This window comes from Rosa chinensis, chromosome 4 (assembly GCF_002994745.2).
Source record: "Rosa chinensis cultivar Old Blush chromosome 4, RchiOBHm-V2, whole genome shotgun sequence".
Taxonomy (NCBI): Eukaryota; Viridiplantae; Streptophyta; class Magnoliopsida; order Rosales; family Rosaceae; genus Rosa; species Rosa chinensis.
In genome coordinates this window covers 14,143,917-14,158,432 of record NC_037091.1, presented here as the reverse complement: position 1 = coordinate 14,158,432, position 14,516 = coordinate 14,143,917, and the positions used below count along the sequence as shown (strand labels likewise).

General features: G+C 37.3%; 1 protein-coding gene and 1 non-coding gene across 4 annotated transcripts; one reads left to right on the top strand and one right to left on the bottom strand.

Annotated features, from left to right (window-relative positions):
• Positions 1 to 6,087: 6,087 nt before the first annotated feature.
• TRNAP-AGG lies at positions 6,088 to 6,159 on the bottom strand. Its single transcript has one exon. It is a non-coding gene; the product is annotated as a tRNA-Pro (tRNA).
• A 123-nt stretch (positions 6,160 to 6,282) lies between these two features.
• LOC112197468 (DExH-box ATP-dependent RNA helicase DExH10) lies at positions 6,283 to 14,041 on the top strand. Of its 3 annotated transcripts, none has more exons than XM_040518076.1 (17): positions 6,283 to 6,468; positions 6,642 to 7,646; positions 8,539 to 8,853; positions 8,984 to 9,088; positions 9,197 to 9,265; positions 9,565 to 9,732; positions 9,850 to 9,921; positions 10,013 to 10,129; positions 10,654 to 10,863; positions 10,973 to 11,131; positions 11,446 to 11,535; positions 11,682 to 11,774; positions 11,957 to 12,110; positions 12,309 to 12,457; positions 12,536 to 12,631; positions 13,387 to 13,479; positions 13,706 to 14,041. In XM_040518076.1, exons 2-17 carry the CDS (start codon positions 6,675 to 6,677, stop codon positions 13,814 to 13,816), a joined length of 2,973 nt encoding a protein of 990 aa, XP_040374010.1. In that variant the 5' UTR covers positions 6,283 to 6,468; positions 6,642 to 6,674; the 3' UTR covers positions 13,817 to 14,041. The 3 variants fall into 3 exon arrangements, with proteins under 3 accessions (XP_040374010.1, XP_024193925.1, XP_024193924.1); XM_024338157.2 differs by having other exon boundaries at positions 6,568 to 7,646; XM_024338156.2 differs by having other exon boundaries at positions 6,284 to 6,468; positions 6,673 to 7,646.
• The last annotated feature ends 475 nt before the right edge of the window (positions 14,042 to 14,516 follow it).

Here is a 14,516-nt window from a genome sequence, read left to right as displayed (position 1 = left end):
CTTTCAGTACACCTTACCTCACTGAATCTATTCATCTAAAAGAAAACCCTAATACCGATCGCACATTCGCACTCACCTCACATTCGCACATTCGCACTCTCGAGTCACTTTCTCTCAACGGAGGTGATCTACCGATCTCCATCTCTGGCGTCTCTCTCAGCCATCTCCGACGTCTCCCTCTTCTCTGGCGTCTCTCTCAGCCATCTCCAACGTCTCCCTCTTCTCTGACGTCTCTCTCTTCTCCGTGCTCCGGTATGTGATGAAATTAGTGAAATTGGGAATTTAGATTTAGGATTTTCTACTTTGATTTCTGATATTGTTTGTGGGTTTTACAACTTTGGTTTCTATCTCTCAACACAGGCGATCTCAGTCTCTACGAACGAACACCACGGATCTCCATCTCTGATGTCTCTCTCAGCCATCTCCGACGTCTCTATCTTCTCTGGGCTCTGGTAGGTGATGCATGTTTGTTTAATTGGGAATTTAGATTTAAGGTTTTCTAGTTTTCTGCGTTGATTTCTGATATTGTTTGTGGGTTTTACTACTTTGGTTTCTACTTTGCAACCGATTGTGATTTGTTTGCTCAGATTATGAACTTGATTTATGATTTGTTTCTGACTTGATTTGTTTTTGTTGGGATATTGTTCTGATTTGTTTCATTTGTTATTGGCTTACTGCATATAGTTAAAGAAATTGTTTCTTCAGCCTTTAGAACATCTGAGGCTAAAATTGTGTTCGATATTTTTTGCAGATGATGGAAGGAACTCAAGGAACTCCAACTGGATCAAGCATAGGCACCACTCAATCCCAGCTGGATCCTGCAGCAGCTATGGGAGTTATTCCATTAGCCCAGCCTGCTTCTACTACTGCAACTACTACTGATACTGCAGCATCTGAGCAACCTGCAGCTGACTCTGGGCCTAAAAGGAAGAACAAGAGCATAGCTTGGGATCACTTCACTAAGCTCGCCAATCCTGATGGTTCGAAGATGGACAAGCCTCGAGCAAAATGCAACTACTGCCTGCAAACATATTATGTGCACTCCAAGTCGAATGGGACTTCAAGTATGAGGAACCACATGTTGTATGCCTGTCGGAAGTGTCCCTTATACATACCGTCGAAGAAACAGAAGCATCTGGTCTTTGATTATGCTGATAATGGAGGTAATATTACTGCACTTGGGTATGAAGAAAGCAGGTCTAGAATGTTTTGTGCTAAAATGATCATTAGGGATGAGTTACCCTTTAGTTTTGTTGAGGCACCAGGTTTTATTGATTTTGTGAAGGTAACTCAGCCTTTATTTAAACCACCTTCCCGTAGGCAAGTAGTTAGAGATATCTGGGATCTCTACCAAGGTGAGAAGACTAGGATTAAAAACATTTTAGCCACCTACTCTCAGAGAGTCTCCCTCACCACTGACACTTGGACTTCGATCCAAAATGTCAATTATATGGTTCTCACAGCCCACTTCATCGATGAAAATTGGGTTTTACACAAGAGGATCTTGAATTTCATTGTCATTCCTAACCATAAGGGTAAGACTATTGGGAAGCTTGTGGAGTCATGCTTGATAGGATGGGGAATAGAAAAGGTTTTTACCATAGTTGTCGATAATGCTAGCCCTAATCAGGTGGCCCTCGATTATATGAAGGAAAAGATAGGAAATTGGAAGGAGCTGGTCTTAAATGGTCAGTTTTTGCACATGAGGTGCTGCTGCCATATCCTTAACTTAATTGTTAAGGATGGCATGGAGGAGTTGGATTCATCCATCGATGCCATTAGGAACTGTGTCAAATATATCAGGTCTTCTCCTACAAGATTGGAGAAGTTTAGAAAGTGTGCTTCGCAAGAAAAAGTAGATTCAAATGTGTCCATAGTTCCGTTGGATGTTTGTACTAGGTGGAACAACACTTATTTTATGTTGGACATTGCTGTTAAGTTTAGAAAGGCATTTCTGAGATTGGAGGATGAGGATTCTCAATTTGAAAGTTATTTTCAAGAAAGGGTTGGCGGCAAGAAGAGGGATGGGCCTCCACTTGCTGCAGATTGGGACAAGGCAGCAAGGTTGGTGAAGTTTCTGAAGATTTTTTATGATGCAACACTTAAGTTTAGTGGAACCAAGGTTGTCACAGCAAATCAGCCCTTGTTGTGGATGTGCACCATTGTCCAAGAGCTAGACAAATGCATTTGCAGCGATGATCCTCTATTAGTAAGCATTGGGACATCTATGAAGAAGAAGTTCGACAAGTATTGGAGGAAAATGGAAGACATGAACAAGGTTCTCATGATTGCTGTTGTCTTGGATCCTCGATACAAGTTGCTTTATCTTCAATATTTCTTCCCCAAGCTGATGCAAGACAAGGAGATGGTTGCAGACGCTGTTGCTGAGATCAAAAGCCTTTTTTTGGACATGTTTCAAGAGTATTTGGAGGCTGATCCAGAAGCTGCCCAAGCTTCTGCTCATGCAACCATTCCCAAATTCGACACTGCAGTTGCGGATGCTTCTGAAGAGGACAGCCATGCTCAAACCATGCATGAGTTTATGATGTTAAGACAAGAGAAAGACGTTGTGGAGATTAAAAATGAGGTTGACAAGTATCTGTTAGAGGCTTCTGAGGACCCTTCAAATAAGGATTTTCCATTATTGGACTGGTGGAAAGAGAATGCACCGAGGTACCCTATTCTGTCCCAAATGGCTAGAGATGTGTTTGGAGTTCCAGCTTCAACAGTGGCATCCGAGAGTGCTTTCAGCCTTGGTAAAAGGGTTATCGATCCTTTTAGGGCTAGCTTGACACCAAAGATGGTTGAATGCTTGGTTTGCTGCAGTGACTGGTTAAGGGCTAATGGTGTGGCCCAATTATATCAAGAACCTACTAGAACTGAGTTGGAGATGTATGGTGAGCTGGAAAAGCTTGAATCAGGTAAAAGTTTGTTTAATTTCAATCATTATATGTATTTGTCTATTTGACTATTTGCATATATTTTTTAGTTTTTTTTTGTCTAATACATGTTCTTTTATCTGTTTTCTTTTTCTTGAACTAGAATCAGGGGTTACTCAGGTGGCATCTGAGGAATGAACTGCTTGTGATGATGGCATGATGAGTTGAGCTGCTGAAGGCTTGTTTTTGATGGCAGCAATGTTTTTTTTTTCCCCTACAATGCTAGCTATTCGGTTTGTAATAACTTAACTTATTTAGCTTTATTGCTTTGAACTTACTTGAGAGACTAATGTTGGACACTTGAACTGCTTAGTGAGTTAGTGATGTCTAAAATTTTAGGTTTGATAATTTGCAGGTTTGATTCGTTTGAATTGCTTAGATTTGGGTCCAAGTCTTTTGCAGGTTTGAATTTTGAAATGGTTATCATTTGCTGCATGTTTGTCTGTGATGGTGATGCATTTGCAGGTTTGAAATGTTGATAACATAATATGATGATTGATGCATTTGCAGATGTGCTGAGTTATGATGTTATCATGTTATGAGTTATGGTTGAAATTTTAGGTTATCATCCATTCATGCTTAGATTTTGCAAGTTTCAGTGCTTGAATTTTGAATAGTGTTTGTAATGTTAGTGATGCTTTTGTGATGCTTTTTTTCACGTTTGTGAAATACTGAAAGTGAAAATAGACTGAAAAAGTCATTATGGGCTGAAAATGGGCTGAAAATTGACTATAATATGCCTAGAAATAATATTTCACATTGGGCTTGAAAATGAAAATTTGGGCCCATAATAAAACCGAAACCGACCCGCCCCGATTTCAGAATTCGGCCCAACCGAATTTTCGGCCCAACTAGCAAAAATGTGGTGTTCGGTGTCAAAAATGGTATTTCCGATTGGATCGGTTTGACTTCGGTTTGGGCCTGAAACCGACCCGGCTCGACTATGCCCAGGCCTAGACTTTCGAGTTCGATTCCTTGCAACCTCGATTTACAACACTAGTGGATTGAAATACTGCGAAATCTCTGATATACCCGATATACCGACTGATATGTTATAGAGGATATTTTCCTTCCACCGTTTTGTGAAATTTCTCTGATACCGTCAAAAATGTTCAATATATAAAATATTTAAGATATATCCTGATAAAATGAAGATATATTTGTAAAATCTGATCAGAGAAACAACAAAAATTTAAAAAGTTACTCAATTATTCACAGAGTAACATACATTATGAAATATGGAGGTTATGTGGGGGTGTAAAATTTTAAGAATGATTTCAAGTTAAGAAATGACCATTAGAGAGGAGAGGCAACGTAACCTATTTAGGAAAAATGCCTCAAGGTGAAACCTCTGAAAGCATATTTGGGTGAGGCAAAATCCCCTTAAGGCAAATCTCATTGAGGAGAAATCCCTCCAAGGCGAATCTTGATGAGAAGTAATTCCCTAAGACGAATTGGTGTGGGGAGAAATCCCCTCAAAATGAATATGAGTAAGGAGAAATCCTCTTAAGGTGAACATAGGTGAGAAGTAATTCCCTAAAGGTGAAACTATGTGATTCCCCTCAAGGTGAATATGGGTAAGGAGTAATCTCCTTAGGGCGAATCTGGGTGAGGAGTAATCCCCTCGAGAAAAATCTAGGTGAGGAGTAATCCTCTCAAAGGAAATCCGGGTGAGGAGAAATCCTCTCAAAGGAAATCCGAGCGAAGAGAAATCCCCTCAAGACAAATATGGCAGATATTGTCTGGAATTCGTAAAAATAGGGGAAACAGCTGACAACTCCAAAGAGATTTATAACTATAATGTTCATTACTACAACTCGTACTATATGGATCATATGTTTTGGTCTGATTATTGTACTTTCGTAGATCAGCGAGAGACTTTTCAACAGCTTAGAGTCTTTTTTTGGATGTAGATGAAGTTGATATTTATATTTATGTATATGTAAATTCAATAAATTGACTCTTTCAAAAAAAAATTATTTTCTAGATTATCTCAGATATTTCCGATATTTTTTTTAAATTTTTTTTAATAAATATGTAAAAATCGATATTTTAAACCTTGCTACAGATCATCAAATTTGAAAGTCATGTTAATAGTTATTCACAACGGTTCAAGAAGGCAACAAACAGAGTGGCTACAAGCTAAATAAGTAGATGTTATGATGCAAGCAATACCTACTGCTTAATTTCAAACTCACAACAAACTGTGTCACTGAAATTATAATTAAATGTTAAGGAGGATGTAGTGTTTTGTATTGAGATTTGTGTAGACTTTTTTTAAATGAAAAGTTCACAGACTATTTAAAAAATTAATAGATTGCTATTAATTTCTTAAAATCATTTTTTTTTTTAAGAAACAATTTTATTCATAGCAAACACATGCTAGAATGGCACGATACATAGATCCCACTAGGGATGTCTTAAAACCATTGGTTTTTGTCATAGACTTTTTATTGATTTAGGAAAAAAAAAAAACTCATGCAATGCAGCTAGCTGTCTCTTCAATGGTCAAGTATTTTCTAGTAGACATTGACTCAAATGAGTGATTAGTACTCTGTCTCTGTTCTCATTCCTAATCTTTCAACTAACGTAAAGATATAATGTAGATCACTTGATGTGTATGGTTATTTATTCTCATCAATATTTTTTTTTGCTGATTAATATATTATCATAATAATATATCGGTTAGTGTCTTGATCTATATCAATAAATTGAAATTCAATTGTTTAAACTTTCTTTGAACCGTAATATAAATTCAGGGAAATTCTACATGAGTTCTTAAGTGGTTAAATGAGTTCTTAAAGTGTTAAAATGCTTGACGTCCTTCTCTCAAAAAAAAAAAAAGTGTTAAAATGAGTTCTCAAAGTGATAAAAATAGTTGATGTATGAGAAATATTAACATATTATAACATTATCCATAAATTCAAATCGATGAGAATAATTAAGAAAACACAATTCAGTATTTCATAGCAACACAATTCAAGATTTTAGGGTAGACCACAGTATTTGAGTTTTAGACTATCAAAATTGTCCAAAAATAATCTCTTTGACTGCGGATGCTGATAAGAAACTAGAATGCAGAAAGAAAAACACTAAAGTTCAAAAAAAAAAAACCGATGAATTTTAAAAGAAAACAAACAAAGAAAATGGGGCATTCCGAGAATTGAACTCGGGACCTCTCGCACCCTAAGCGAGAATCATACCACTAGACCAAATGCCCATTGATGGTACATACTGCCTAACATCCCAATTTATAGACATTGTCTTCTTTTTGGGTCTTAAAACGGCCCAAAACCAAACAAAAAGGAGCCCGGCCCAGACGACACAGACGGAACCGAAAACCAGCTGAGCAGCCAAGGCGACGACCACGGCTACTGTAAATCAAGTAAAACCCTATTTCACTCTTCCACTAAAACCCTAACTTTCAATTTGCAGACCCAAATTACACTCTCTGGATTTCTTCAACTGCACCCATTCTCTCTCTAAACCTACGGCTTTGGCTCACCCAGAAACCTCACTGCACTTCCAGGTACGCAAATTAACCCACATTTTTTTTTCACTCATCTCCAAAAATTAGTTGAAGCTAAAAAATTCTGATTATATATTCGTTGTTGTATAATGGGTTCAGTTTTGTTTTCATGATTCTCGTCCGAACACAAAAACCCTAATTTACGTTGGTTTCACCATTTCTATTCAATTAAGCTTCAAGTGGATAAAGTGTGTGTGATTTTAGGAATGGAAGAATCTCAAACACTCGGAAAAAGAAAAGAGCCTGAAGGGTCTGAGAATTTAGAAAACCCTAATGAAGGGTCTCCCCTGAAGAGAAGAAACTTCACTAGAACATGTATGCATGAGGTTGCAGTTCCTAGTGGGTATGCTCCCACCAAGGATGAGTCGGTTCATGGAACCCTTTCAAATCCTGTGTTTGAAGGGAAGATGGCTAAGACATATAAGTTTGAGCTTGATCCGTTTCAGCAGATATCTGTGGCGTGTTTAGAGAGGAATGAGTCGGTTTTGGTTTCGGCGCATACTTCGGCGGGGAAGACTGCGGTGGCGGAGTATGCGATTGCTATGGCGTTTAGGGATAAGCAGAGGGTTATATATACTTCGCCGGTGAAGGCATTGAGCAATCAGAAGTATCGGGAGTTCAACCAGGAGTTTGAAGATGTTGGATTGATGACCGGAGATGTTACAATATCACCTAATGCGAGTTGTTTGGTCATGACTACTGAGATCCTTAGAGGAATGCTTTACAGGGGTTCGGAGGTTTTGAAGGAAGTTGCGTGGGTGATCTTTGATGAGATTCATTACATGAAGGATCGGGAAAGAGGGGTGGTTTGGGAAGAGAGTATTATATTTATGCCACCGGCTGTTAAAATGGTTTTTCTTTCGGCCACAATGTCGAATGCCACTGAGTTTGCAGAATGGATTTGTAATGTGCACAAACAGCCTTGTCACGTGGTGTACACAGATTTTCGACCGACTCCTCTGCAGCATTACATTTTCCCAGTGGGTGGGAATGGCTTGTATCTTGTGGTGGACGAGAATGAACAATTCAAGGAGGACAATTTTATGAAGCTGCAGGATAATTTCTCCAAGCAGAAAGTGGGTGATGGTCACAGGAGTGCAAATGGCAAGGGAAGTGGGAGAATTGCAAAAGGCGGGAGTGCTGCATCTGGGGGTTCTGACATATTCAAAATTGTGAAGGTGTGCTCTTTAGTTCTAACTCTTGATTTCCTTGTTGTATGAGTGGAGTTGGGTGGTTTTTCTCAGATTCGTAGCTGGTCTATTATTGTAGTTCATTACAGCATGACTTTTACTTGTGGAATTGGCCTAAGGTGTTTAATGAGCCGGCATTTTAAGACATTGTAGGCATGAATTTTCAAATTCCTTGTAAATATGCAAATGCACCAGCTCTGGCTGACGTTTTTCGTGGTCTATAGATGTGACAACCCAAGAAGGCCCACATACTCGGCGAATCATTACAATCAAGGTTTTAGTTTATTCTTCTTGATAGTTTCTCACCACGGAAATATCTTTCCCTTGTGAAGCTGGCCTTTTTTTCAAAAGTGTGCTTGGCTTTTCTGATGCTTTCTTATTTGATGAGCATTAACAAGTTTTCATTGATTTTCATTGATATGCTAGTAAGATGGTACATTGATATGCTAGTAAGATGGTCAATCCTAACAGTCTAGGTTTCATACATTCCACTACAAATGAGTATGCCATTCCTTGATCTAATATCTTATTACTAAGCAAAAGCTTCCGAAGTAGCTTGTTGGCAAGTTAAATAGCTGTTGGGTTATTGCATAAAATGCGAGCAATTAAGCTACAGTCCCCATCCCTATGCTGATAGAGCAAATATTTTGATTTGATTATGCCAAGGGTAACTTTTGCAGAATATATGTGTGTAGGTTTACCATCTTCCTTCAGTTGTGTATGTGAGATATTATTTTGCATTTTTCTTTTATATAATAAATGCTGATTGCTTTATTTTTCTCCCCACCTTCATTGGTGATTATATCGCATTGATATTGCTTATAAATACTATCCTTTCTTTGGCAGTTCATTTACTTAAATTGCATTCCCTATGTTTCAGATGATTATGGAAAAGAAATTTCAGCCGGTTATTATTTTCAGCTTCAGTAGAAGAGAATGTGAACATCATGCGTTGAACATGGCTAAGCTTGACTTTAACTCCCAAGAGGAGAAGGATGTTGTTGAACAGGTTTTTCGCAATGCAATACTCTGCTTAAATGAGGAAGACAGAGAGTTGCCTGCTATTGAGTTAATCTTGCCACTCCTTCTGCGAGGCATTGCTGTTCATCATTCTGGCCTTCTTCCTGTTATCAAGGAATTGGTGGAACTTCTTTTTCAGGAGGGCCTTGTAAAGGCCCTCTTTGCTACTGAGACAGTAAGACCACCTTTTGGGAACCATTCTGTCTTTTCTCTCCCCTTAGGCACATTTAGTAGCTGTAGCTTATTTAGATTGTAGCTTAGATGTTAAGATTGAATAACTTTTCAATGTTTGTACTTTCTGACAGTTTGCAATGGGTATAAACATGCCAGCAAAAACTGTTGTTTTCACAGCTGTGAAAAAGTGGGATGGTGATAGTCATCGATATATTGGGTCTGGGGAGTATATCCAGGTAAGCTAAGATGCCTATGCTTATTAACTTTAAGAAATAAGTAGCGAAAGTAAATACGGTTGTCTATCATATTTTGATCATTATAAATGATTATCTTAATTCTTCTAGATGAGTGGTAGGGCCGGGCGTCGTGGCAAAGATGAGCAAGGTATTTGTATCATAATGATTGATGAGCAGGTGATTCTTCTACTAGTCATCTCTCTTATAGCATACAAGTCCCACTTACTAATTTCTAAATTGATATTCAAAATCCTTAAAATATCCTCCTTTCAATATGTTAAAATTCCATTTAATCTTCACTTTGGGACTTATTAATGCTTTGTTAAGTTTCATTCTTAATGACAATAAAAATGGAGGAACAAAAATTTCTGTTATTTCATTATGATTGGTTGTGTGGCATGAATGCAAACAGCCCCATGTGATGTCTGAGAGATGCAAGAAAGCTAATTGAATGATTTTCTCATTACTTCTTCCAGATGGAAATGAACACGCTCAAGGACATGGTGTTGGGTAAACCAGCTCCTTTGGTTAGTACTTTCAGACTCAGCTACTACTCAATTTTGAATTTGCTGAGCCGTGCAGAAGGCCAATTCACAGCTGAACACGTGATAAAGAATTCCTTTCACCAATTTCAGCATGAAAAGGTTCCTACTGAATTGCTTAATTCATTTTTTTGACTAAAAGCAAGAATATTGAGTTTTCCCTGCACCGGTGCCTTGTGCAAAGTAATCAACCATTGAGGATCTTTATGTCTTATTCAGGCCTTACCTGATATAGGGAAGAAGGTTTCACAGCTTGAGCAGGAAGCGGAAGTGCTTGATTCATCAGGAGAGGTAGTGTTTTTACCATTATTGTTGCTCTTGTTGTTGATTGTTATTTTTACTTTTTTAATTTTTTAATTCTTTAATTTTATCTTTTTTGCAGGCTGAAGTTGCAGAGTATGATAAGATAAAACTTGATATAGCCCAACTTGAGAAGAAAATGATGTCAGAGATAATGAGGCCTGAAAGAGTTCTAATTTTTCTTCTTACTGGTCGCTTGGTATGTGGCGAGAACGATCAGACTGCATAAAAATTTGATCCTGTCCTTATTCAAGTTGATTGTTAATGCATTCAAACTGACTATTCTGGTTCACTGGATTTTTCTCTCTTCTAGATTTTTTATTTACCCTTAATACAAGCTGGTTGAAGTTTAATTCTGATTTAAATATAGAAGTCTTTCTCTAATGGCATTAAAAATGAATAACTTGGTCCGGTTTTTCCATAATTTGAGTAATCCTATTTAATGCTTTGTGTTTCTGAATGGAAGTGCTCCAGTGCTAGGTAGAACTAAAAAGAACTTCACTCTTGTTTTCTTGTCATGCCAATTGTTATACAGTGATTGATAATGGTTGTTCATATAGGCTGTCAGTCATATATACAGAAGTCAGTTTGACCAAAAATAAAAAGTTATTGGTTTGTTCACCTTGATTGTTTGTTAAGTAAGTATGCAGGCGGTGATTTTTTTATTCAATGAACGCAGGCTTTGCTTCTTGTTCTTAATAGAAAGCGGTTTCATTTTTGCAGGTCAAAATAAGGGAAGGTGGAACAGATTGGGGTTGGGGAGTTGTAGTTAATGTTGTTAAAAAGCCTTCATCGGGGGTAGGCGCAGCTTCTTCACGTGGTGGTGGTTATATAGTGGATACTTTGCTTCACTGTTCTCCTAGTTCAAGTGAAAACAGTTCACAGCCAAAACCGTGTCCCCCTCGTCCTGGAGAGAAGGGTGAAATGCATGTAGTAAGTTGCAAGTGGCTTAGCTAATAAATTTTAATAATGGTTCATCAAGCATTTTAATGCAGTTTAGTTTATTTTCACAGTTTCTGAATTTTCTAATCGTTTGTATTAGGTCCCTGTTCAGTTGCCCCTGATATCTGCTCTAAGCAAACTCCGAATAAATGTTCCTTCTGATTTGCGGCCACTGGAGGCAAGGCAAAGTATTCTTCTTGCAGTGCAGGAACTGGGAATACGTTTTCCACAAGGCCTTCCAAAGCTGAATCCTGTAAAGGTATTTGATAAATGTCTTTGGTGGGGTGGGTTTGGTAGGAAATACTCTTGTTATCTCCCATATTGCTATGATAGTTTCTCGTTTTTAAATCTACCTTTTAGGTCGTTGTTGAAAGGTCTTGATCTGCAAGCCTGAAACTGGGAGTTGCTGTATTTTCCAGTGTCTTGTTTAAAGGATATTATTCTTTACAATTTCTCCAAGACAAATAGTCATTTACTTTTCTCTGGACCATCTCATGGTGTCAATATTTGCAACTAGGCCAGAGTTGCTAATTATGTATATCATGTTTTTCTCAAATTTATATTGGTTTTTAGGATATGGGTATTGAAGATCCCGAAATTGTTGAGCTGGTTAATCAAATAGAAGCACTTGAACAGAGATTGTATGCACACCCACTGCATAAGGTTTGCCATTTTACTTAAATTTTTTTTTATTATCTACAAATCAAATTCCCAAGGCAGTGTTCTATCTAGAAAAAAAAAAAATTATGATTACTTCCAAGGAATTGTCTTCATCATTACCCTTATTCTATCTATCTGGTTCACTGCAGTCTCAAGATGTGCACCAGATTAAATGTTTCCAAAGGAAAGCAGAGGTTAATCATGAAATTCAACAACTTAAGTCCAAGATGCGTGAATCACAGGTATGCTATCTTAAGGTCTACTGCATTCTTATTGGTTGAGGACTTGACATTATGCTGCATTTGTGATAGCCTCTGTGATGTTGCGTCCTTCAAAGTTTGTAAAGAATACAATCAATATATGCACTCAACTCTGCTGTTTGCACTTGTTTTGTTATCTAATTTCATTTTCTTTGATTCTGCAGCTTCAAAAATTTCGTGATGAACTTAAGAACCGTTCAAGGGTCTTAAAGAAGCTTGGTCATATTAATGCTGAGGGCGTTGTTCAGTTAAAGGGGCGGGCAGCCTGCTTGATAGACACCGGAGATGAACTTCTTGTTACTGAACTGATGTTTAATGGTATTATCACGCACCTGTCCTCTTTATTTCTCAAGGCCTGATATTGAACAGGCTAGGTTGGAATGTGCAACTGCTGAAAGCTATTGGAGCCAAGTTTTGGGCTTAGCTAAGCTCAGAGTGATGCGTCCAGTTATAGTTTAAAGTACGTTTACTTTAGGACCCGCTTTGACTTCCTCTATTCAAAAATGCTGAAATCAGGTACATTCAACGAATTAGATCATCATCAAGTTGCAGCTCTTGCAAGTTGCTTTATTCCAGGAGATAGATCAAATGAGCAGATACAGTTGAGGTCAGAGCTTGCGAGACCCTTACAACAACTCCAAGACAGTGCAAGAAGAATAGCAGAGGTGCTGTATTGTATAGGCTTTATTTTTGTTCATATGTTTAATTTATGAACAATTATTAATACCTGTACGTGGTTGCAGATACAAAATGAATGCAAACTGGAAACAGATGTAGACGAGTATGTGGAATCAACAGTGAGGCCATTCTTGATGGATGTGATTTATTGTTGGTCAAAGGTAAGTGTGTTATTTTGTTGTATAGGACAAAAATGGAGCAAGGAAATGACATCTAATTGATTAAGCTAAGCATTCATGTTGATTTCAATAGATTTAAAAGTGTGAGATCAGTAAAACAACTGTTCCAGTGGTCATGGTTGCTTTGATGTACTTTGAATGTTAAACAGGAAAATACTGCTATTCTAGTTTTTTTTTTAGTAATAACTGGGAGGAATCATGGTGAGTAGGATAACATTTTGGATTCTGCACCATTGTCTTTCTAATGAAAACTTTAATAGTATTAATCTCGTTATGATTCAACATCCATTTGCTGTTGCAAATCGGTAATAGATTTCTTCATGTTTACTAGTGCAACATGGTTTTAGAGCTTTCTGCTATCATCTCATTTTCTAGTACTTTAGTTTTACACTACTGATCACTTATCTATCTGTTGATTATGATTTGATAAAACGTGAATGTATTACATTTGTCTTACTAGGAGTGTCCAACTATTTTGCATTTTTTTCTTTCTTTCTTTCTTTTCTATTGTACTTTTTATGGCTCTAGATATTGGTGATTGAAGTTGCATTGCTTAATTCTCAAAAAAAAAAAAAAAAAAAAAAAGTTGCATTTCTTGGAGTGTTCAGTTTATTTATTCTGTGTGCTAGAGATTTCATCTTTTAGACTTTTGTTCTTTTCAATAAGGACTTTTGCAGTATTATCTTCGTGTTGGGCTATTCTTTCTCATTTTCTTTTGCTAATAAATATTTTGTCAGGGTGCAAGTTTTGCAGATGTTATACAAATGACTGAAATATTTGAGGGCAGTATCATTAGATCTGCTAGAAGACTTGATGAATTTTTGAACCAGGTATTTATTGACTTTTTCATCATTTTCATTCTGTTATGCATAAATGTTGTACAAGTCCTGCTAAGAGGTTTTCAGTTTTCTAAATGAAATTCCAGTTTTGCATTAAATGTATTTCTGAAATAGTGGTACAAATTCCATGAAATAGTGTCTAAATAGTAACTGCTTGAGAACTCAAGGTTGCATCAAAGTTGTCTGAGGGATTTATAATTGACTGACCTTATTTCAGTTACGCACTGCTGCTAATGCTGTTGGAGAAGTTGATTTAGAGAAGAAATTTGAAGCAGCAAGTGAAAGCCTTCGCCGAGGTATCATGTTTGCAAATTCCCTTTATCTGTAGAATTCTTCCTGCAGGCCTGTCACGTTTATGCTGGAAACAAAGGTTTCACTAGCGATGCTTGGTTGCCGTCTGACTTAATACATCAACTCTCTTGGAATGGCCTACAAGTTTTTTTTACCCCTGTTCATCTTAATCCACGTCTCATACATTGAAATCCGAGACTGTGGAGTAATATACCCAGAAACATCAATGAAATTAAAGGGGTGCTGCAATAGTTGAATTAAATGCTTGTGTTAACCCCTCAACCCCTTCTTGAGTTGGTTTTTATTTGGTCATCCTCAATTTCCTTTCAAGATCAGGTCCAATCATGCTTCCCCTTCTCATGTTATTTAGAAGTGACTGGATCATAATTGAAGTCATGATGTCTTTACAAGTGACCTGAATGTTATTTCATGAGACCATTATCGAATGTGGTGTCAAGATATAGTCGAAGACTCGAAGTTGCTTTTAGGAGCGAGATAGGGAGCATGATTGGAGCATATTCATCGAACTTTTCATTATATTATTCTAAGCTCATTATCAGTTTAATCACATGTACTTCACTACCATCTGAATTTTTCTTTTCCATCCAATTGGTACAAAAATATGCTTTATAGCAATGCTAATATTTCTTTTTTAAAGAAATTGAAATTAATTATGGAAATGAAAATTGTTTTCCCCAAATATGTAGTAATATCTGGGCAGAAATTAAGGGACAAGG